Consider the following 23,788-nt stretch of genomic DNA (forward strand, 5'->3'; position numbering starts at 1 on the left):
CACAGGAAAAGGGAGCTGCCATATTACGTTGCTCCTGCCATGTGAGAGAGGACTGCAGAAAAACAAAAGCCCCAAGAGGCTCAAGGAGCAGAGGCCAGGGAGAGATGGGCCACATGCCTGGTAACTCTCAGCTGAACTCGGGAAGAAAGCAGAGTTGCTAAGAATGACAGAGGAGGACCAGAAAGACAGAAGCCCTACGCTTGGGTGCCCACAGCTGAGCTCTGGGAAAAGGTAGATTCTAGAGGAGAAGGCAGAAACCTTGGCAGAGACCTTCGCCATGTGGCAGGATTAACAGTAGCTGACTTTGGTGAGGAAGTACCTCTGATGGTGCCAATTTGGACATTTCACAGACTCAGAACAAGGTATTCCCCGAATGACTTTCCCATCGTAAAAGCCCAGCTATTTCTGGTGCTGTGCATCAGCAGCCCTTTGGCAAACTAGAACAGTCCAGAATCCTGAGGATGTTGCCCTCATCTCCATGGTCCAAGGTAGAGCATCAACACGCCTGCTTTCTAGGTAACAGCGGGGAGTGGGGGGCAAGAAAAAGGATGGGCAAACCACCCCCCTTCAGTGCTTGACTAGAAGCTGTCCACCCAACTTCCCCCAACATTCCACTGGTCAAGACTCAAACACATGGCCTCATCTATCTGTATAGGAAGCTGGGAAATGTAGTCTTTATTCACGCTAAAGACTGGTTCTGTTCTGACAGATGGAGAAAATGGAGTGAGGGAAAACTGGAAACCTCTGCCACACAAATGCAGCTGATTCTGACGTTGATTGAAATTGAGGCAGCTTATGATAAAGCCTCCTTATCAGTAGAGGTGTAGGGGTTTCAGGGTGCAAGGACTAAGAAAAATAATCTGCCACAGCAGATAAAGAAAACGGGTGAGTCACTTAAAGATGAATAAAGTGTCTTTATTTAGTTAATTCATTCCTGGGTTCATCCCAAATCGTCACATCCACCCCCCTGCTGTCAAAACAAGTCCCGTGTAACACTAGAGTCAGCTGCCCTGCCCACGTTCTCCACCACTTCCCAGCCCACAGGGCATTACCAGGGACAGTGTCACCTCACTCGCCCAAGTCTTCAAACCAGAAACTGCACGAAGCACGACAGGCCCGTCATGCAGTTTAACTCTGTGGAACATTCTGGGTACCTCCCTCTAGTCCAGAGTAGTGGGAAGACTCCTGTTTCAGACAAGTCCTTCTCCCAGTCATCTGGAACTTTACAGAGAGCTGGTCATTTCTACTGAAATGTGCATACCAAGATTTCCCATGACTGACATGTCTACCCACCACTCAGATAAAAAGTCCACACAAATAAGGCATTTTGGGAAAATAAAAGGGGAATAAAGCATTTATTAAAACTACAGTGGCATACCAAAGGTGCCCATCATACTGGGAAGGCTCTTAACCCAGCACTAGGGAACACGCAGCCTCCCAGCCGCCACAGGTGAACCCGTGATCACTTCCAAAGCGGGGTGGGGGGGGCGCGGGGGGGCTGCCTTCTCTTCAGGTGTCTCCAGGACACAGGACACACCGTGGGTCACACCCCACGCACCCAGCGCTAAGCAGGAGCCGTGGGTCCTGCTGACACGGCAGGGCTAAATTACAGCAACATCCTGTGATTTCACACACACAGGAGAGCTGTGCGCATACATTCACACGCAAACTGAACCGACACACATTTGCACATTACTTCAAGAGATCTTAAAATCACAACTTTAAAAAAGAAAGGTTCCTCAGGCTTTCCAGCCCTTACACGTTAAGGCAACAGAAAGTTGCCCCCTCTGGCGCCTCCTATTCGTCCCCTCCTTTCCTCTGCCAGGAATGTAAAGTATATTCTGCACCTCAACGTGCACTTCAAAAGCTGCCCGCTCCATGGAGAAGGCTCCTTGGACAGGGCCCCACGAGTCATTTATGGCAGCCTATCATGTACTTTATTCCCCTCTGAGGGGGTCAGGTTTGGAGGGTGTGGAAAGAACGAGGGACAGAGGGAGGGATCATGTGGCCGAAGAGGCTCTTCAGGCGTGAGACGCAGGCTGCCGGGGAGTCCAGACCCACCCTGGGCCAGGGGCCAGGCGGCGCGCCCCGCAGGCCGGCAAGGGGGCAGAAGCAGGGGCTCGTCACTAGTGCCACCAGCAAGTGGGGCATGCCCCAGGCTCCCAGGGCCCAAGGCAAGGGACTGTCCTCACACAGAAGGCCACATAAGCCTCCTGTGCGCACCTCTCATGGATCCAGAGGAGGCCCGAGGACCAGCGCTGCCAGGACATTCCCTCTGTCCCTGCAGGAGTCAAGGGTGCGCTTGCTGAAACTGCACACGGCGGCCGCAGAACTTGTTCTTGGCCCACTGAGCAGGGGCAACCCTGCGATCCTCTTCCCCAGGGTAATGGCTGTGTAACAGTCCATGGAGGATTTCTCACCAAAACGTCAACATACAATGTTGCTAGACCGTGGTGCCCTCTGGGATTTCAAAGACCAGCAAACTTAACAAAGGACAGCCTACATTTTGTTTTACCAACCAAGAACACTTTAAAAAACAAAAATATTGTCCCCTTCTATCATCCTCATTACATAAAAAGACATTTTTTTACCTTACTTTTAAGGAGGAAGAACATAATCTCAGAGTAAAAGACAACCCTTTAAAAGGAATAAGTTTGCCTTTATGAGTAGGTTACCACGTTGCCCTCTGGGTGGGCCCTGGCTGTCCTGCTGGGCACAAGGTCAAAGCCCATCTCCGCAGCACTGCCATCCCTCACACATGCCTCCACTGAGCAGAGGGACAAGTCACAGCCGCAGCGGTTGACATTTCCAGTGGGTTTCACAGTACATAAAGTGCTCTCACAAACGTGCCCCCGGGTGTCCTCGCAACAGCCCCATGAGAAAGGCACAGCAGCAACCACCATCCCCGTGCACAGGTGGCATCTCCAAGGTGGAGGGACCTGCCCACGGCCACACAGTTAACAGCAGCAGAGCCCAAGGCAGAACCGCCCTGTAAGGCATCTTGTTCCCCCTGCTCAGCCCTTTGTTTGCTAAATGTTCCCATCTATTTACCCATCAACCTTTTTTTTTTTGAAGAATCAATTCATGGAAGGGGGGGAACCTAAAACAATGGCTCTTAAGCCCAATAACAGAAATGCATTCAATTTTGGGAAAATACTAATTGTCCTTCCTTTTTAAAATTACCTATTTTAACAAAAGCATTTTGATTGAACTTTAGTATCAAAGCAAAACACCAAAAAACAAGCATCACTGCCTTAAATACTTTTTTAAATAAAGCAAGATATAAATAAATAAATAAATACATAAATAGCAGAAGTAATATGAAAAGGCACCAACCAGGGTGACACTGACGGGCTCTTGGAAATCTATCTAATCCTCCACCTTAGGAAGCCAGAGCTGAAAAAGTATGAAGAGCCTTAATCTGCTATCTACACTATTTGCAGATTCCTGTTTGGCAGCCATTAAGTTTCAAACAAAAGATTGAACACCTCAGGGCTGGTGGGATCTCAAAAAATCAGCAAAGGCTTGAACAAAAAAGGAAGCTAAACCTGTCCCCTGAAAAAACAGAAGCGCTAGACACCTGCAGACTAGGCTGACACCCAGCACTCCAGGGTAAGGCCACGAGAGGGCCGCCAGGACCGGCTTGCCCTCTCCTAGCCATACCGCTTCCCTCACTGGGGGCCTGGGTGAGGCCAACTACGAAAGGTCCACTCAGTCCATTTCTTCTACAGGACCATGGAATGGTGCAGTCCCCAGAAATAAGTCCTGTCTTGCTCCACCGGGCCAGGAGCAGGACGGCACTCTGGACCGGGCCTGGGCTTGCCTCTGCCCAAGTGTCTCGCCCCAGGGGATGTTTCAGGAAGGTCCGAGAAGGGACAGAGCCGCTTATCCCACCACAGCAGGGCTGGGGAGGCTGGTCCTTAATGGGCTCCAACTGAGGGCACTCAGTGGCCAGGCTGCCCTAGAGAACAGCCCCCTAGAACGCCCTGAGCCCGCAGGGCAGCAGGAAGAGGGGGCTCAGTGGGGAGGGCTTTAAAGTAAGGCGAGTTGACCAGCTGCACCTGCAGCCCCTTTCTCAGCCCTGCCGGGGCAGCTGCCGAGGCCTGCGCTGGCCTTTCTGAGCACCCACGGCCTCCTCCTCCGCAGCCCTTCACACGTGCACACGTGGACAGCTGGGCCCCAGCCTGGAGCTCGTCTGTGGCACATGAGGCAGGTGGGGGGTAACAATTCTGCCCTGGAGCTGCAGAAGGTAATGGAACCAAGTCCTTGAAGCCCCCAAAAGTGAAGAGCAAGTCACCCCAGATGTTCTGTCCACTGGGCACCAAGTGACTGAATGCCTGGGACCACGCAGGCCCTGGCTGAACGTTCTGGTGTGTTCCAGGGTAGAAAGCCCTGGGCTGCTGTCTCCCATTAGAGCTGGCAGTGAGTGCTGTTGGAACAGCCCTGGTCCCACTGGAGGCAGTCAGTTACTGGCTAGTTCAGGGCGGGCCTCCTAGACTCAGTCGCTTTCTGGAAGCCCCCTAACTTGCAAAGGCCGAGGCCTCACAAAACCTGCAGTGCACTGCTAGGCACAGGTAGGCATCAGACGGGGCAGCGCTACAGAACGTCACACGGGTACCACCTGGCAATCACACAGCCAAGCTCTGCGGCCAGGAAGCCATCCCTGAAGGAAGTCGAGTACCGTGACACTCACCACAGGGAGGGAATTCTGAAATGGCAAGGAAGGGGTGGGCACATGATAAATGCCATGTGTCACACAGCCTCAGTAGCAGGGCCAAAAAACTAGCAGTTCATGAGCTGCATCTCTTGTGTCTACTTCTTTTTACCAGGACTCCTGTTTCCTCTGCATATTCATGAAGCTTTAAGGGAACAATTACATTTAGAAGGAGACCTGTAAGTAGAAGCAGTCTTGGAAAGTGCTAGGCGTCCTTCCTACTAGAGTACTCCACAACCTCGGCCACACCTGCGCGTATTTCACAGCCCATCTCATTAACACACAACTGTGAAAATCCAAAACAGATTTAGGGAGAACAAAATGAAGTTTTGCCCAAGCCTCTCAGCTGAGAGTGACCCAGGAACTGTCCCCTGCCCAAACACCTGAGGCAGAATTTTAGTCCACGAGAACAGGCCATGTCTTCTTTCCCAACAGCCAAGAGGGACCTATTGGGCGTCCAGTAGGTGGCTCCCAGGGTGCGCGGACCAGCGGCAGTTCTCGTTGCGGTCAGCCTCCTCACTGCTGCCAACAGCTGTGCTCCATCCTACTCATAGAGCAGAAACTTCTTGATCGGGTCTGGCAGAGGCAAGGAGGGAACTAGATGAAGCCGGTGCTTGCCAAGAGCTCTTCTCACGACCACACGGCACAGACTCAGCAGGGCCCTGGGGACACCTAGAGCAGTGGGGGAAGGGGAGAGGCCGAGGAAGGTTAGTTCCTGTTCTAATGCACTGACCCACAGGACCCCACTGCCGCTCACTGCCGACAGCCTGACTTGCAAGTGAAGGGAGCAGGACCTGGCGAGGAAGGTCTCACTAACCATTCCTCCCATCTGTGGACAGATGGGAAGTCTTCCTGTCTGCCTAAGTAACCTGGGCACCTGCTCACTACGGTAGCATTCTCCACTGATCATCTTAATTTCCAGGCAAAAAAAAAAAAAAAGCTGACCACTGAGGCCCTGGAGGTGGGAACAAGTGGCCCTGACCTGACCCCTCTCTGTCAGCCTCTGCACTGAGCCCAGGGTAGGCCTGCCACACAGGAGGGAAGAGGACGAGCTGCCGCGTTTGCTCTGGGTCAGCCCCCGCCCCAAGCCCCCGCCTCGTTAGTGAAGAGGATGGCGAGCGAGCAGCTCATGAACACAAGCCGTCGTCTTCTCCCTGTATGGCTCCAATTTTCCAGCAGCCAGCTATTTTTGAGAAGGCTAAACAAGAGCATGTTTTAACGGACTGGTTTAGGGAAATCCAATAACTAGAACTCCATTAACTTGAAGTCCCGGGAGGGGTAAGGGGTGAGGGCAGAGGTCGCCAGCCCAGACCCCTGCAGGCCCAGGAGGAACAGGGCGGAGGCCTCCAGGGCTGCTCAGCAGCCGAACCAGGGTGCACCAGGTCAAGGCCCGAGCCCCAAACAGGACCAAGCTTCAGAGCAAATCCCAACCCTCTTGCTCTCAATTAATTAGTTAGCAAAATCTTTCTTCATAAACAAACAAAATACAGACTTTATCCTAATAAAACTAGATTTATCACACAACCCAAAATAACAGTATTTGAGTGGAGCTGAGGAAGGGGAGGTAAGGGACCCTGGAGGGTGGCTGGTGTAAGACATCACTTAAAAACCATGTACAAGGGAAGTGATTTTCTCTAAGAATTTGGGGTCACAAAACAGAACAAAAGGGTAAGGAGAATATAATTCCAGGAACTCTGAGAACACATGTTTGTATAGATTGCCTCGAATCAGTGCCTGATGTCTAGGAATTGAAGAAGAGAAGACCAATCTGGAAAGCCATTCTGGAAAATTTCTAGTCCTAACCCAAGATTGTGGCCCAGTGCTTAGGTGGAGTCTTTTAAAATAATGCTACATCTTGGTGCATTCGATTGACAGGAACAGACAGCAAGTCAGATATAAACTTGGGCCACTTACTTCTGGCCTCCTTAAAAATCTGCAGTGCCTCGGGGTCCACCTTCCTCCTGCCTCTCGACTCTGGGCCCAAGGACTCCCACTTCACCAGGTTCAGGTCAGCCCCAAAATCGACCAGCAGGCTCACGAAGGCCGCCTCGCAGCCATGGCGCAGGACGGCATCCATGACGCACCCCGGCGAGCCCCGAGAGAAGCCCTGCGTGTTGACGGGGCCATTGCAGTTGAAGTCAGGGTTGGCCCCCGCCTGGAGAAGCAGCTTGAAGCACTGCAGGTTGTGGTAGGCTGCGCTGATGTACAAGGGGCAGACCACCAAGGAGGTGAGCCGCCGGGAGAAAGGGGGCCGGATTTCAGCAGTCAGGTGGTGGTTGACATCGACATCAGCCCCATACCTGTGGGACACAGGGAAAGTGAGACCTTGTAGTGATGAACCACAGGCAGCCAAGATGCCCACAGCCACCTAAGAAGACGGACCTTCCACCAGGAAGCAGTGGGAGCCACTAGAGACTTGATAGATCAGAAACAGCATCAGGATTTCCAGAAAGATAAGGTGGCAGTTAAAACATTGGAGTCTACCACCCAGGACAACAAGGAGGTGAGGATGGACAACCACCACACCAAAGAACTTAGAGTCTACAACTGCAAGCAGGAGAGTCCCATCCATCAGCTATATGGAATTGAGGCCCCCTCTCAATTAGAGGTGGAATGGGCAGCACCATTCCTGAATCTTCAGGATTGGGGAATAAAATATGGACCAGAGTAGACTTACTGGTATTCTACTATTGACTTACTGTGATTCTAGCAATGGAAGAAATTATATCATTGATGTGGAAACAGTGGCCACTGGAGGTGCTGAGGAGAGGTCAAAAGAGGTATAATTTGGGGGCATTTTTGAGGCTTGGAACTGTCCTAAATGATATTTGCAACAACAGATACAGGCCATTATATATCCTGCCATAACCTACAGAATTGGGTGGGAGAGAGTGTAAACTACAATGTAAACTATAATCCATGCTTAGTGGCAATGCTCCAAAACGGGTTCATCAATTGCAATGAATGTACCACACTAATGAAAGAAGCTGTTAACGTGGGGAAAGGTGGGAGGTGGGGGGAATAGCGCATATGGGAGTCCCTTATATTTTTGAGTGTAACATTTTGTGTAATCTAAGTATCTTTTTTAAAAAATTAAAAATATATATTTTTAAAAATTGGAGTCTGACAAATTAAAATTCTGATCCCAAAGCTATTAAAATATTTCAGAGCAAGGAAAAAGAAAACTTCCAAATTTGTCATATGAAATTAGTACAACAATAATCAAAAAAACTGACATAGACCGCATTAGAAGGAAAGCTATCAACCAATTTTACTTACAAATATAAATTCTAAACCTTCAATAAAATATTAGCAAAAAGAATCCAAAAGCACATTAAGGTAACAATAGACACCATGACCACATGAGGTTTACTGCAAGCCTACAAGGCAGTTCCAGTATTAGATATGCTATTAACATAATTTAAAATATTAATTAGAACTAAGGAGAAAATAATCTGTATAGATAAACAGAGGCATTTGACAATTCAATACCTATGCAACACCATAAAACAGAAAAGCAATGGGTACTTCCTTAACATAATAAATATATTTCGTCACCCAGAGTCAAATCTTACTTAATGGGGAACCTTAGAGGCTTTTCTGCTAAAGCCAGGAGCAAGACACAGATTTCCACTTTCTGGCCTACTAGTAAATTATTATCCAGTGCAATTAGATGGGGGGGGGGCGGGGGAATTAGATGAATAAGAATTGGAAAGGAAGAGGTAAAACTTTCTCTATTTTCAGAAGATACGACTATATGTCTGAAAACTCTAATTAATGAAAAAACCAACAATGAGAGAAAATATTAAAGTAACAGGTTATAAAATCAGCAAATAAAAAGCAGTAGACAAGCAAATGAGATACCACCTCAAACCTACTAGAATGGCTATAATAATAATTTAAAAAAACACACAATAATAAGTACTAGCGAGGATGAGAAGAAACTGGAACACATGTGCACTGCTGGTGGTAAAGCAGTGCGGCCACCGTGGAAACCAGGTGTCCTCAGAAAGTTAAATGACCCAGCAATCCCACTCAGATATACACTCAAAAGATTAAAAACAGGGGCTCAGACAGACCCTTGTACGCCAACGTTCCTAGCAGCATTATGCACAAAGTCAAAAGGAGGAGACAATCCAAGCGCCCATCAACAGAAGAACTGATAGACAAAATGAAGTAAATCCACACAAGGGAATGAGCCAGGCACAAAAGGACAAATATTCTATGACCACTTTTACATCAAATATCTAGAACAGACAAATTCACAGCGACAGAAAGATCAGAGGTTACCAGGGACCAGGGGGAGAGAAGTATAAGGATAAGAAACAATGTTCTTGTGTGAGGTGATAAAATTTTGGAAATAGAGAGTAGTGATAGTTAACGAACACTGTGAATGTAATTAATGCCACTGAATTGTGCACTTAAAAATGGTTAAAGTATGGGGGGAGTGGATGTGGCTCAAGCAGTTGAGTGCCGGCCTCACACATGGGAAGTCCCAGGTTCAGTTCCCAGTGTCTACTAAAGAAAACAATGAGCAGGCGATAGCAGACATCAAGCAAAAACAACAAGCAGACGAGAAAAAACAAGCAGATGAGCAAAGCAAAGAAATAAAAATAAGCAAGACAAACAATGAGCAGACAAGCAAAAAAAAAAAACAAGCAGGGAGCAGAAGTGGCTCAAGCAGTTGAGCACCCACCTCCCACATGGGAGGGCCCAGGTTCAGTCCCTGGTGCCTCGTAAAGTGGAAAAAAAAAAAAAACTAGGAGCAAAAACAACAAGCAAAAGAGACGAGGGAGCCATGAGGGATGGGAAATAGTTAAAGTGGGAATGGATGTGGCTCAAGCAATTACACTTCTACCTCTCATATTCGGGAGGTCCCGGGTTTAAGTTCCCAGTGCCTCCTAAAAACAAAACAAAACAAGTAAAACAAACAACAAAACCAACTCAGGGAAGCCAACGTGGCTCAGTGGCTGAGCGCCAGCTTCCCATATACAAGGTCCAGGGTTCAATCCCTGGTTCCCGGTATCTCAAAAAAAAAAAAAAAAGTTAAAGTGGACAATTTTGTTATATATATTTTACAATTTTTTTAAATGCTTCCTTTTAAAAAAACCACCTTCACATATATAAATGAAAACAAGTTCAAAAATAAAAGAAATGACCCCATTTATGATAGCAAAATAAACAAATAAATGACATACAGGAACAAACTTAACAAGAAATGTCCAAAACTTGAATGCAGAAAATTATAAAATACCATGGAAAGGCACAAAAGTTAGACTGAGCAGATGGAAAGACATATCCTTGGACAGGAAGACTCAATATTATTAAGATGCCAATTTTTTCTAAATTTGTTTTATAAAAGAAAAAAACATTCTTCCTACAAAAGAAGTTGATTATAAACATAAGTGAATAAAAATGGCATTCCTGGAGCTAGTTAGCTGATTATGAAGTTCATCTGGAAGCTCAAGCAAATAAAGACAACAAAGATATTATTAAGTGGGAGAGGGAAGCTGACCCTACCATAAAGAAAACACACTATTTATAGGCCCATATCATAAAGCAGTGCAAACTGAGAGACCAAGAGAAGGTTACAGAAGATCTAGAAATGGACCACATTGCATAGAGAAATTTAGTGTATGTTAAAGATGGTATCTCAAATCAGTAGGGGAAAAAAAATGAACTTTTTATTAAGTGTTTTGGGGCATAAGTGGATATCTATAGGGAAAAAGCTAAACGTTAAACCCATTCATCACATCATACACCAAGATAAATTTCAAATGGATCAAAACTTGAACTACAAAATATGAAACCATAAAGAACTAAAAGAAAATCCTCTAGGTAAAAGGTTTCTATTGTAAATCCAGACACACAAAGGAAACGTTTTTAACATGAAAATTAAAGTGACTTCTGCACAGAAAAAAAAAGGTATAAAAAAGGTAAAGAATAACATAAAAATCAGGGGAAATGTTACAGAGTTAATATCCTTAATATATAAAAAGCTTCTAAAAGGAAAAGATCAACAACCCTATAGAAATATAAGCTAGATACGGATAGTTGCAAATCGCTCTTAACAAAATGAAAAAATACTTGGCCTCACTCATTACAACTGAAACGCAAATTACAACTACACAAAGATACCACTTCTTGCCTATTAGATTGGAAAAACCTTCAAAAGTTTATTGGCAAGGCTTTAAGGAAACAGGAAGTTTCATTCATTACTGGAGCAGCACGAAAAGAAGCAAATCTATAGAGGGAAATTTGGCAGTAACTAGCAAAACTACATATGCATTTACCCTTTGACCCATCAATCACACTTTAAATCTAGTCACAAAACACAGTTCAAAAATAAGGAGAGGCATGCAGAGGCTATGGTTGTTACACCACTATCCGCAACACCTGAAGACTGGAAACAACCCACGTGCCCATCAATGGGGGACCGCTGACTAAACCACTGCCCGTCCAACACGGTGTTCTGTGTAGCTAAGACAGCAGTGCAGAGCGTGGTTAGAGCTGCACAGACGCACTGCAATGAACGTGAGAACATATTAATAAGCGAGAAAAGCACTGTACCACTTTATCTTAGGCGAGGAGGTTGCAATACATTTGTACATTTACACGCACACACAGGCACATATTTGCTTTTTTTCCCCAACAATGCACAGATAAACTAAAAACCTTCAATGGTGATCTATAAGGGAGGGACAGAATAGGATGAAGGGGTAAGGATAGAAGCTAGACTTCTTTTAATATACCTTGTTCCATACATTTAACTTTGGAATGATGTAAATATTTTGTAAAACAAAATTAAATTAAAAAAGCAATCCCGGAAGCAGATTTGGCCCAATGGATAGGGCGTCCACCTACCACATGGGAGGTCCAAGGTTCAAACCCAGGGCCTACTGACCCATGTGATGAGCTAGCCCACGCGCAGTGCTGATGCACGTAAGGTGTCCCCCACATAGGGGAACCCCACGCACAAGGAGTGCGCCCCATAAGGAGAGCCACCCATCGGGGGGAAAAAAAAAGTACAACCTGCCCAGGAACGGCGCTGCACACATGGAGAGGCGACATAACAAAAAGAGACACAGATTCCAGGTGCCACGGACAAGAAGACAAGCAGACATAGCAAATGGACACAGAGAGCAGACAATAGGGTGGGGGAAGGGGGGTAAATAAAAAATAAATCTTTAAAAAAAAAAGCAATCCCTAAAACTTGAGAACAAAATAAAACGAATGCAGCTGTGTATGCAATGGTGCCATAAACAATGGCACAGGGTGGTTCTTTGGCTAAGCAGTGAACACTCCAGCATCAGACTCCCAGAGACGGCTGGCAGCAGGGCAGCACGTGCAGCCCCTGGCGTGAGTCCTCACAGCAGTCCAGCAGGGCTGCATCCTTTCTGGGCCCCCAAGTGGCAGCTCAGATGTGAGGAAACGAGTCTCACATTGGGAGGTGCAGGAGCCCCTGACTTAGAGGCCTCATTCTCCACCAGAGCCACATGAAAACGACTCTCTAGGCGCAGCTTCCAAGCCCCACAAGGGGCCGCCCTGTCTCTGCACTCAGGGAGCTCAAATCCATGGCGATCCATCAGACATTTAGAAACCCCCAGTCCAGGAGCACACGCCTCGTCAGGGTTCATTTCCACCGTAAGCAGGGGTGAGCAGGCTCGAGCAAGGGGCAGAATCTCAGGCGCCTGGCAGGGTGTGAGGAGGCATCCAGGTGGGGCGGGGTGCAGCTCAAGGAGCACGGTTCCACGTGGCCACAAACCTAAGTGCACACGTGAAGGACATGGAGAACCAGGGGTCTCACTCTGGACAGAGAGTAATGAATTTGGAAAGGGGGAGACTTAGGCGAACCCTGGGCTGCCGGAACAGTCTGGAGGCACCGATGTGAACCTGTAACTGTCGCTACTGATCAATACAGAAATACAGCTGTAAGTGTATGTGGACATGTGACCTATCCACTAAGAGGGCCTCGGAACAGCTAGTGCCCAGTGCTTACTTCCTAAATACTGTTCTCTACTAGAGGCAGCCAGGACTCTTTGGAGAAATGTCCTATTCCAGGGCTGAGGGCAAGCAAAGTACAAGATGAGCCTATTATATCTTTTCATGTGGGACAGTAGGAAGTGCTCAAAGAATAATGGGGACATGTCCAAAGGACACAGAAGCTGACCTGAAGGGGCTCCCAGGAGGCCAAACCTGGCGCAATTTGAACATCAAAATATATAACGATAATAATGGATTATAATTCATTGGAAAACATAGGAAACCATAAATCCACATTAATATAAATTAATAAATTAAAACTCTGATGAGGAGTGGGATATTTACATGGATGCAAAGTAGCTCTCCACAAAAGACTTACTAATTACAGAGGGAGAAAGAAGAACTTTACAGTGGATAAGTCTAGCAGATGCCATCTTAATTGAAAGAGCGAAGCAAACAGGACAAAGTGAAAGCATGTGCGCCCTGCTGGGGTGCAGTGAGAGGCGCACAGCATCACGTCCATCAGATTCCAGACAAAGACGCATCACATGAATCTATCTGAGAAAATATCAGACACCCCCAAACCAAAGAACAGTTTTCTTAGAAATTGGCCTATATTTTTTAAAAATTTAAATACTGGCCTGTATTAATCTTCAAAAGTGCCAAACCATGAAATTTCAATGAAAAGAATAAGGAACTATTTTGGACTGGAGGTGACTAAAGAGATATGACAACCAAATGAAATGTGTTGGCACAACTTGGGGAATGTGAGTGGGGTCTGAGCACCAGGCTGGCATGCCCGATATGAGCTTCCTGGTTTGAAAGTTGCATTGTGGTTATCTAGGAGAGCTGGGAGGGCAGCCGTGTGTACAGAAATACATACTGACGTATTGGAGATGATGACGCAGCACGTCTGCAGCCTACTCTCACAGGGTTCAGAAGTTATTTGTACTCTACTTGCCACATCACAGTAGGTCAGAGAATGTTCCAAAATTTTTTTAAAAATTAATTTAAAACAAAAAAGAGCATTACATTAAAAATAAAAATAAAAAAATACCTGTATCGCTACCATTCAGCCTTTTCTTTTCCTGTAAATTGGGTTTCTTAAATGATCTGGCAGTAAGGTCACCAACACATGGCCAATTTCAGGAAAATCAAATGTTGAACAGCCAGTGCCCTCCTCATGACAGTGCTACCTGACCACTCGTACGCAGCTGTGACTCATTCTTCCCCTGACCCAGTTTGTGCCCCAGTGCTCATCTTGCTTCCTTCCCCTGGAGTATAAACTCTGTGCTGGCTACAGTCCTCTCTTCTCCTTCCTGTATCGTGCACCTCCAGGCACTGAAAACAGCCATCTCTACACCAAAGGCAACAAAGAATTGTAACCTGTCCCCAAGTGCCCGGAATAAGCACCAGGTAAAATAATTTGCTGGAACAATTACACTTTTCATTTTTGTTTACAAGAAATGTTCTGAACATATTTTAGACAGGCTAATGACAGCATACCTACACCAAGGGGGAGAAAACTTGTTTGTGAAAACTGGCTCTTTACTGCTTTTTTAATATGGCTGTCTTCCAGAGGACAAAGTTTGCCCATAGAAAGATAAAGGGCAGGCCCTTTTCCAGGATTTCCATTGCAGCTGAATACAGTTAGTAAGCACACGTGGCTCGCTGGCCTGTGTTTACACTTTCTGTACTAGGAGCCTTTGCTCAGGAAGCAGGTGTGAGCTGTGGGCTGGGAGTTCTAGGGCACCCACCTCCCACCTCCCCACCCCAGTTCTGAGCTAAACAGCCCGAGGAAGTGTGCCAGCCGCCCTCCTCACCTCAGAAGCCAGTGAGCTGAGGCCCAGAGAACAAGGTGACTTACCAAGCACCACGGCAACAGAGCACACCTCTCCCCACACCTACTCCCACCCACAACCCATTTCTTTGGGTGCATCCCCCAACCCAATAAACAATGTCCTGATGACGCAAGTGAAAATGCTCTAAAGCAGGGGTTCTTAGCCAGGGGTCTATGAGCTTGAACTGAAATGCAAAGCAACAGGATTCTTGTGGGGACGTGTTGGTGCAGGTGTGACAGACTATTAAATAAGACGGTATAGTGTGGACTTGGTAAGGGTCCCAGGAACAAACAGGTTAAGAACCCCTGGTCTAAACTAAACATAGGCCAGAAAGTGGTGGGAGCTGACCTTGCACCATGGTCTCCAGAGAGCCCTATGTGGGGAAGGCGAGGCCGAGCAGCCGGCCCTGTTTCCTTGCACTTCCACTGGCCCAGTCTTGTGAGTTTTTCCAGCACCTAAGTATTTCACCTGAAACAGGAGCGGAAACTTGTAGGAAGCACAGACAACAAGCCACCATGCGCCCAGGCAGGTGAAACAGCACCGTTCTCACTGTGCTCCGTGATGAGAATGGCCGCCAGCAGTCACAGCCACCATCACATCCCACCGCCCTCTTCCCCATCACTCTGCACCGCCCTGAGGGCCCAAAGGAGCTTCCCCAGGACCTTCGCCTGCTGCCTCAGGCAGCACAGGCCCGAGGACAAGAACAGGGCAGGCCACAGCCCCACACTCACAGGACGCGAGCTTCCGCCTGACACCACGTGGCATCATCAGACACTAGAAGGGGAAACCTCACCGTTTTCCAAGACATTCGAGAACTGACAAGAGAAACACTCTAAAACACATAAGGAAATTAAGCAGAAGCTGATAATTCCTTTCACACACTGAACCAATTAAGAAAAGGAGAACTAGGTTTAAAACAAGTGATTTATTTTTCCTCTTTATTCTTAGGCATACATCTTCCAAAATGTTTGTAATTTTGGGCAGAATGACAATCTGGTATTAGCTGAGTTGTGGGAAAGACAGCCCTTCATCCACTCATAAAAATATACTGGATGAGATCCAGCTAATTTTAATCCTGAATATTTTCCAAAATTCCCATACTGCTTTTACTATTGCTGGCAAGGAACCACTAGGGACAACTCAATAAATCAATGTAACTTTTGCACGTACAGAAATACCACTCGTCGCTTTTTTTTTTAGGATCAGCAATATATATCAAGGGAATTTACAAGTAACAAAATTGAGATTACTTGGAGAGTGAAAGCAAATTACCACAGGGACAAAGGCAAGCCCTGTCTATGAAAGAAAATGGCATCGACAAGGTAGGAAGGAGGTTTAGATGGTATTATTAGCTGTTCAGTAACTTAACTGTATCACTCTCATTGACTTCTCCAAAAATCAATAATCTAGAAAACCAAACTAGAGAAAACCTTCCAGTAGAACGATGTATGTTCTTGGGAGGCTCGCACAGGAGCGTCTGAGACGCTGAGAATCGAGCCTGCCGGTATTCAGGGCAGTTGTACATCTTGAATTGACTGAAACGCCCCAAGGGCTTTCTGGAACCAGACTGAATTCAGTGACTCATTCTACTCAAAAACATTTCCAAATTGATGACTCACATTCTCCAAGATGCTAAAATATGCGACTGAGGAGGCTTAGATTATCAGCCTAGAAACCCTAAAAAAGAAGCAGGCAGAAAGCCTCATCCCACCCTCCACTGCCAAAATCCATCTCTGGCTATCTTCCCTACAGCCAATTCCATACCCATTTAGCGTATAAAACCTTCTGGCAGAATAAACACAACCTCGGTCCCTATTTTGAAAACCAGGTTCTGTGCGGGATCAGCCCTGCTCAACAGAAGCGCCCCAGCTGCGTCCATCCACCACAGGATGGTCTGGCCTCCAGGGCATGGGAGAGAAAAAAAACATCTTTGGCAGATATGAAAAACGAAAAACCAATCCAGTTCAAACTAAAAAAAAAAATTAAAGGTAACCATGAGTATACTTAAGTCTGTAAACTTTCTAAAATAATAAAAGAGAAAAAGCAAAGAAGACACAGATCAGAGAATAAAAAGTATAAAATAAAGGAAATAATAAACTGTAAGAAACAGAAAAATGGCAGCCATAGGCCTAACACCAGCACTCGCCACAATGTGAATTGTAGTGTGAGATGAGTCGCTGTTAATAATAAGGTGACCACCCCAAAACTAGCTGACCCACAAAGATTAACTGAATATTATACAGCGCTACGTAAACTAGCCCTAAAGGAAACAAAAGCATCCTTCTGTTTTGCTAATGGGCATAAACCATAAGCAAGAGCCTTCATGAGCTCAAGTGACAGAGAATCCCAGAAATACAAGGGAAAACTGACAAAATCACAGCAGAGACAAGAGACAAAAATACTTCTCTACATTTTGGGCATATCAAATGGGCAAATGTTTTTAAAAGAGCGAGTCTGAATAACGTAATTGAGCCTAATGTATTATACTCTGCAAACAAAACACCCATGGTCACGCATCTTGCTTCCAACAGCCACAACAAGGCCTTTTGACATTTAAAAACAAAGATACAAAAAGAATCCTCAAAGGGGAAACTATATTGTCCATATTCTCTGAGCAGATACAATAAAATTAGAAATTTATGGAAGTTCTTATTAAAACTTTTTCCTCCATAACTAAAAGAACAAAATGGAATCAATGACAGCTATTTTTTTTAAAAAAAGGAAGAAGCTCATATACGGCCAAAGCTAGACTCAAAAGTAAATTAATGACCTTGAAAGTTTAACCAAGAAAAAAATGAATTCAGCATTCAGTTCAAAAAATTAGAGAAGGAATAACAATGTAAAATGAAGGAAAATGGGAAGAAATAAAGATAAAAATAGATATAAATGAATCCGTACACAGAAAAATAATAAAACTCTGGTAAAATGAGGCAGTTGCTCTTGGCAAGGACTGACAACTCAGACAAACCCTCTAACCAGTCTAATCTTGAAGAGAGAGAAGCGAGCCCACAGGCAGCCAGGAGCAGGAAGGCGCCGTGGGGTCTGTGCGCGGGCAGGGGTTGCCAGGAGGGCACTGACCTGATGAGCGCCTGCAGGATGTCGGCCCTGCCCACACGCGAGGCGTGGTACACAGGGGTGCTGCGGTGGTGCCGGCTCCCATTGGGGTCTGCGCCGGCTTCGAGGAGGATCTGGGCGCTCTCCAGGTGCCCATTCACCACAGCCACGTACAGGGCGGTCTGTCCCTTCACGTCCACCAGGTCCACCTCGGCCCCCTTCCGGATGAGGAAGTCCACGCAGTTCCCGTGGCCTGCGGTGGCCGCGATTCGCAAGGGCGTGCAGGGGAGCCAGCCACAGCACCAGACAGACTTCTCATTGATGCGGCTGCGGACAGAACGCAGGGGAGCCGAGCGGTGCAGGTGAGCCCAGGCACCTCTCGGAGGGGGCGAGACAGGCAAGGCAGGAGCGCCGCCAGCCTGCCGCCACCCGCCACCACCCTCCGCCACCCTCCGCCAGCCCGCCACCCTCTGGGTGAGGAGTGCCCTGGGGCCCTGCTTCACGCAACACTTTCCCGTATCCTACAGCTCGGGCACCCGACTAACACGAGAGCTAAGACCAGAACCCGGGTCTGCTAACCGGCCTCCAAAGCTCCTACCTGGCAGAGGAAGGGCCTGTGCTGGGGAAGCAGCGCCGGGCGGTGGGCCTGCACTGGACGGGGAAGTAGGGGGCAGGCCCAGGGGCCACTTCTGGCCAGCAAGCTCCTGGAAAGGCCTGAAGTTGGGCCCCGCTCTGGGCCTCAGCACACCACTGGATGTGTGCTGATGTGTGCAGATGACCACTAGGTACCCTAACTCCGACATATCACAAGTGACAGCCAAGGGGTGCCACGGTCCCAGGCCCCAACCCCACATTACCCACTGAGGCCCAGGGTTCCTCTCATCAAACTTCCATCATAGCTTAGAACTAAGAGCTCAGGAATTCAGGGCAGCGAGGCAGGCATCCAGAAGTGACACCCCAGCAGCAGCTCCTCAGAGAGACCCTGGGGACGCCTCCCCCAGCTGTGCAGTGGCTGCCACCGGCCACGAAGGCCAAGGGACTATCCAAGGTTCCAGCACCAAGGAAATAAACAGCAAGAGAAAAAGAGTATCAAGAAATGGGTAGACTCACTGAGCTTAACCGTTAAGAAGAAAGGGGAAAAGGACCTGTGAAGCGGCATGAAACCGCCTGGTCTAAGAGCTCACTGAACTCTGCTTTATTCTATGGTCCGATCTGCCAGTTTATTTCAGGCTTTCCCTGCCTTGAGTCATTCACGTTAAATATCACAACGTACTCCAACCAACCCCTTCTGGGTATTTAAGGCTTTTTAAGAAAAAATACCGATATCCCGTTCTGATTAAATAAAGCTAAGACACTAAAAGGAATAAAAGAAACATCCCCTGTCTTATTAGAGATCCTTATCTCAGAAACTAGCCAAAGAAAAGCGGTGGCATTAGAGAATTCATTTTGGCATCTATATGTAGGCATCTCCTCTGCCGATACATTGCCACCTGAGTCCGAAGGAGAGGCAGAAACTCAGAAAGAAAATCGAGGCATTTCGGGTTGCAGCTGAGTTTCAAATCTAATTGGGAGTCCACCACCAGCCACACGAGGCCACCAGTCCACACCCCAGGGAGCAGGAGGACTGCTGCTCCCAGGAGACCCGACGGGGGAGAGAACAGCAGACTGCGCTGCTGAGGGAAGGGCTGGAGCCGGCTCGGCAGTACCAGCAGGACCTGGCAACAAAGGGAACCCCCAGGGAGCACCGAGCATATCCCCGGGGACAGATAGCCAAGCACCTAAGGGACCGGTGAGCAAAGGGCACTGGGCCTGCCTGCAGGGGAAGGGGGCTCCCATCAGCCCAGGATGGGACTCTGCAGGAAGGCAGGACCCCCGGGGCTGGTAACCAGATAAAATGTAATTAAGGAAGGCGAATCTGGAAGAACAGCCAGGGATACGGAGCCACAACAGGTTTCGGCAGGTAGAGCCACAATCTAAGAGGGTAAAAGTGCTGCCTTCAAGAGTAACACCCAGGAAGCCGATGCCGGAGAGGGCCGGAAGCTCCCAGAGAACAAAGGAGGCCAAGGACAAAGCCAGGCTTGAACTTGAGGCTCCCTGCCCACCCGGTCCAGCCATCTCCTACCGACCATGCTTCCTCAGTCGCCGTTTTCCTCCCTGTCCTCTAAAACATGAACGCATCCCTCCTGCATCAGGATGTTCATCTGCAAACCAAGGACAGTCCTGCCTCCCTGAGGGGTCTGGAGGCCCAGACAAGAGAGGACGCATAAAGCCACAACTTCACGCAGATTCATGGCCCAGAGCCGGGCTGGCCAGGAGCGACGCTCACCTCCGGTAGCTCTCCTCTTGCAACAGGTTCCTGAGGGTCTGGAGGTCGCCCACATAGGCTGCATCGTGGAGCCTTGTGTCCTCACAGTGCTCGAGCGGGTGGTCACAGAACTGCTCCCTCAGCCACTCCTTCAGATTAGGACCTGCACTGAAGAGAGGGGCTCCTGTCAGCCTGGGGAAACCCTGCCACGCCGACCCCAGGGACGCTGTCTGCGTCAGCCCTTCCTCTCCCTGCCACGTGGGTCCTTCAAACCCAAGAAACAAATCATCCCCGTGCCTCAGAAACTCCCAGCACACAGAAAAGGAAGAAAACTACCCTCAGGAAGCTAGCACTTCCTGACACCAAACCTGAAAGGAATAAGTTCTTAAAAAGTTGGAGGTAGAGATAATGAACCAATCCTTAAGACTACAGAACAAAGAGCTCAAATAAAATATTAGCAAACTGAAATAAAAATACATATCAAAGATATCCATCACATAGTTACTCTAACTTATCCCAAGAAGGTAAGAATGTCTTAATATTGGGAAAATCGTATCAGTACTTACATTACTGAACAGGCAAGTGGCAGAAACCAATAGCCTCACAAAGCCTGCTCCCGGCAACCTGGACAGATCTCTCCCTTGCCCACCTGAGGCCTGGCCACAGGGTGTCCACACAAGCAACAACTCATCAGGCTGCAAGATTCTGATGCGTGCACTTTACTGAACATGTTACGCGTCAATAAAAAGGAAAATTTCTTAAATACAGGTATATAAAGTCAATCCTACATAATGGAGACTAGAAAAGTGAAAAATAAAGACTAAAACAAATAGAAAAAAAATGCCATGTATCTGAACAGGAAGATTCAATATTAGGAAAAAATTTTACTTTGCCAAATAAATGAAGGGATTTAACAAATCTCATTGGGATTTTTACTTCAGATATGACAAAAACATTCTATGTCAATTTGGAAACAAATAAGAGAGAATAGCTTTGTGCTTTTTCAGTAAGAGTAAAGAGAAGAGCCGTACCCTACTAAAAGAAAACTTCTCTCTCATCAGAATAAGATAAATAAACCAAACAATCAACTGCCCAAAAAAGACCTTAGTATAAATAACATGTGATAAATGGACATCAATGAGGATGGGAATGAGTATACAACAAACAGTATTTATACAATTAGATTCCTAATTGGAAATAATTGAACTTTTGACACTATAGCTCAAAATAAATGCCAGATAAATCAGAAGTTTTGTCACAATAATTACATGGATAAATGCATAAGCAAAGAGCACAACCCCAAAGTGCCAGATTCAAATCCCCGCCTGCCATGCTGCACTAGTGTGTGACCCAGCACACAGTTACAAAGCATGCCACTCCACGGGGACCCTTTCCAGATGCCAGAGTTATTTTCATATTTAAACCAAATCTGCCTTAAGTACCTACTGTATATAAGGTTTGGCAGTAGGTACAGTGGGGCGATGAGTAAGTCTCCTTGTCCTCAGGATGTGACAGCCAATTAGCAGAGGGAAGACATGAAGGTAACAGGTTCACAAACACATGGGTCCCTTCCACTGATCCCACCAGACCTGCAGCAGAGCAACAGGCGGGCATCAAGGCTGGGAATATCTTTCAGTCATCATCCTCCACCGTAACTAACACCTAGGGCGACTCTAGAGGAGAGCCACAGGACTTCTGCTAAGTTCTCCTTGGGACTCCCTTTGCTGGCTTCCTTCCAATCCATTCCCTGGCCAACTTCAAAGCAGTCTTCTCTTCCCCAGCTTCAGATTCGAAAACTGCATTTTGTGTTTTTTTCTGACCAGCTTCACTAATGACAACTCCAGGACAGTACTTATGCTTTAATGGGAAATTGGTTGCCCCTACACCTGCAAGCCTGCAGCACTAAATAACAAAACAGTACTCACGTGAATATAAAAAGGAGCCCTGTTTCTTCCACGGGACAGCCTACCAGCTACATTGGAAAGTAGCTGTCAATCCTCCTCTTTTTTCAGCTGAACACCTCTCATTCCATCCATCTCCCATTCTCACATGAGATGACATCTAAAACTCTAATATTCCCTGGATCAAAGTTAACCAACCACCAAACCCCAGGACACAAGAGGCTTTGTCTGACCTGTTCTGTTCAAAGCGGTACCCCAGCCCCTAACAGGGAGAGATGGAAGGGAGGCCAGGAGGGATGAAAATGGCCACTTCCACTGGTTCCAAAGACACCACCTCTCCAAAGGCACAGATGAGCATGTAAAGTCCAGTGTACATGAAGGCATTTGGTACAGAGAAGCTCAGAAAGCAGGCAAGAAGAGAAAGTCTCCTGGCCACTGGCAAAGAGCCAGGGAAGATTCTGCAATAGTTTTCTCCTGGCCTCTTTTTTTATTTTCAGAACCCTCACTTGATGCCCTCCTGCACTCAGGCTGGCCTCCCTGCCGGCTTCACAGCTACTCAAAATCTTGGGTATAAACTACTCACTTCTGTAAACTGACTTTTATTTACACAGTAGGAAGGTGAAGGTGAAGACCCAAAGTCACATAGCTCTTTTGGGGGTGGGCGTGAGCCCTTCTAGCCCTTCTAGGGCCAAGGGTCTCTGCACATGCTGTGTCACTGGCGAGCTGGCAGGGGAAGGCGATGGCGTTATCGCTGTCCCTAGCCTGTAGGGGTGGAGTGGGCGATGGGGTGGGAGGAGGGGTCCGCTTTACCAAGCCGAGCATGCCGTGGGTGGCGGCGTGGGGAAAAGACACCTGCCTCCCAGGGATCTGACCTCTGGGGGCTTTCCTGACCCGAGCGCTCAAAGCTGGCGGATGGCCCACGTCCTATTTTTACAGTTGCGGCCATACCAAATCCGTGAAGACTAAAGGGCTGGGAGTCACCACGCAAGTTCCACAGGAGAGGAGGTCCAGCGCGAGGCAGTGGGCTGCGGACACGACCTCGGTCGGGCCGCTCCGCACGGCAAGCCGCGCTGACCGGATCCCCTGGCCCCGCCGTGGGCCTGGCCGGAGGGGACGAGGACGCAGCCCCCCGCCGTCCCCATGCGCACGTTACCTGCGGGCCCCGGCCCGTCCCCGGGGCGCGCTTCGGGGCGGCCACCCTCCGCCATGGGCGCTCCGGCCTCCACCCGTCCGCAGCCGTACGCCCGAGGCCCCCGGCCCGAGCCCGCCCCGCCGAGCGGAAGGAGCGCGTCCAGCGACCACTTCCGGGCCGTCCGCACAAACTTCCGGTGCCTAGCGCAGGACGCCGGAGCCTAGACACCAGACTCCGCTACCCGCGAAGGCGCAGAGGGCGCTGGGAAAGCAGTTCGTCGGCGCGTGGATGTCCTGGGGCGAAGGGCTAATTTGCATGATCCTGAGCACTCTGATTGGCCGGGCCGTTCCCCGCCCCCATGGAGGGGGCGTGGCTTCTTGCCTCAGCTGTGTGGGCGGGGCCGGCGCGGGGCTGGCGCGGGTTCGAGTCCTGCCGGACCGGGCTGGCGGGGCTCCCTGGGCACGGCGCTCGTTGAAGAAGCCCAGCCCTGGACAGGGATGGCCCAGTCGGGGCGTGTACCCCGCGCTCAGCCCCAGACCGAGAGCAGTCCCGGAGAGTGTGACTGAGGGCCGTTGGGGGCGGGGCACACCGCGCGCAACCCGTCTCTGAGCTCAAGCCTGGGGTCCCACTTCCTCCAGAAGACCCCCCCCCCCCCCCCCGCCCACGAGAAGATGCTCAGCGAGTGCTGGATTCGGGAATTGTCTGCAATGCGCAGGGCCCGAGGATGCCGTCCCAGCCGTGGCAGGTGGGGGGCCACCAGCACCCGCCCTGGCGCGGACCCCGGGGACGCTCGGGAGGAGTGGAGGCCGTGTGTGCCCCCGCCGGGCCCCAGAGGCACCCTCGCATCCTCCCACTCCA

General features: G+C 48.5%; 1 protein-coding gene across 1 annotated transcript; it reads right to left on the reverse strand.

Moving 5' to 3' along the window:
- Positions 1-894: 894 nt before the first annotated feature.
- ASB1 (ankyrin repeat and SOCS box containing 1) lies at positions 895-23,193 on the reverse strand. The gene is made up of 5 exons (XM_004465288.5): positions 22,952-23,193; positions 19,919-20,060; positions 17,617-17,919; positions 6,629-7,014; positions 895-5,386 (listed from the first exon to the last, which is right to left on the reverse strand). The coding sequence occupies exons 1-5, from the start codon at positions 23,004-23,006 to the stop codon at positions 5,259-5,261; spliced, it is 1,014 nt and encodes a 337-aa protein (XP_004465345.1). The 5' UTR covers positions 23,007-23,193; the 3' UTR covers positions 895-5,258.
- Between the last annotated feature and the right edge of the window lie 595 nt (positions 23,194-23,788).

The sequence above is a fragment of the Dasypus novemcinctus genome, chromosome 7, assembly GCF_030445035.2.
Source record: "Dasypus novemcinctus isolate mDasNov1 chromosome 7, mDasNov1.1.hap2, whole genome shotgun sequence".
Taxonomy (NCBI): Eukaryota; Metazoa; Chordata; class Mammalia; order Cingulata; family Dasypodidae; genus Dasypus; species Dasypus novemcinctus.

Bases quoted from the DNA above. Each gene is read 5' to 3' on its own strand.
- ASB1 (XM_004465288.5), bottom strand. From the start codon at position 23,006: ATGGCGGAGGGTGGCCGCCCCGAAGCGCGCCCCGGGGACGGGCCGGGG. The intron at 20,061-22,951 runs GTAACGTGCGCA...TCTTCAGTGCAG, and splicing joins GGACGGGCCGGGGCCCGCAG to GTCCTAATCTGAAGGAGTGG. The intron at 7,015-17,616 runs GTCAGTGCCCTC...TGTGTCCCACAG, and splicing joins ATCCTGCAGGCGCTCATCAG to GTATGGGGCTGATGTCGATG.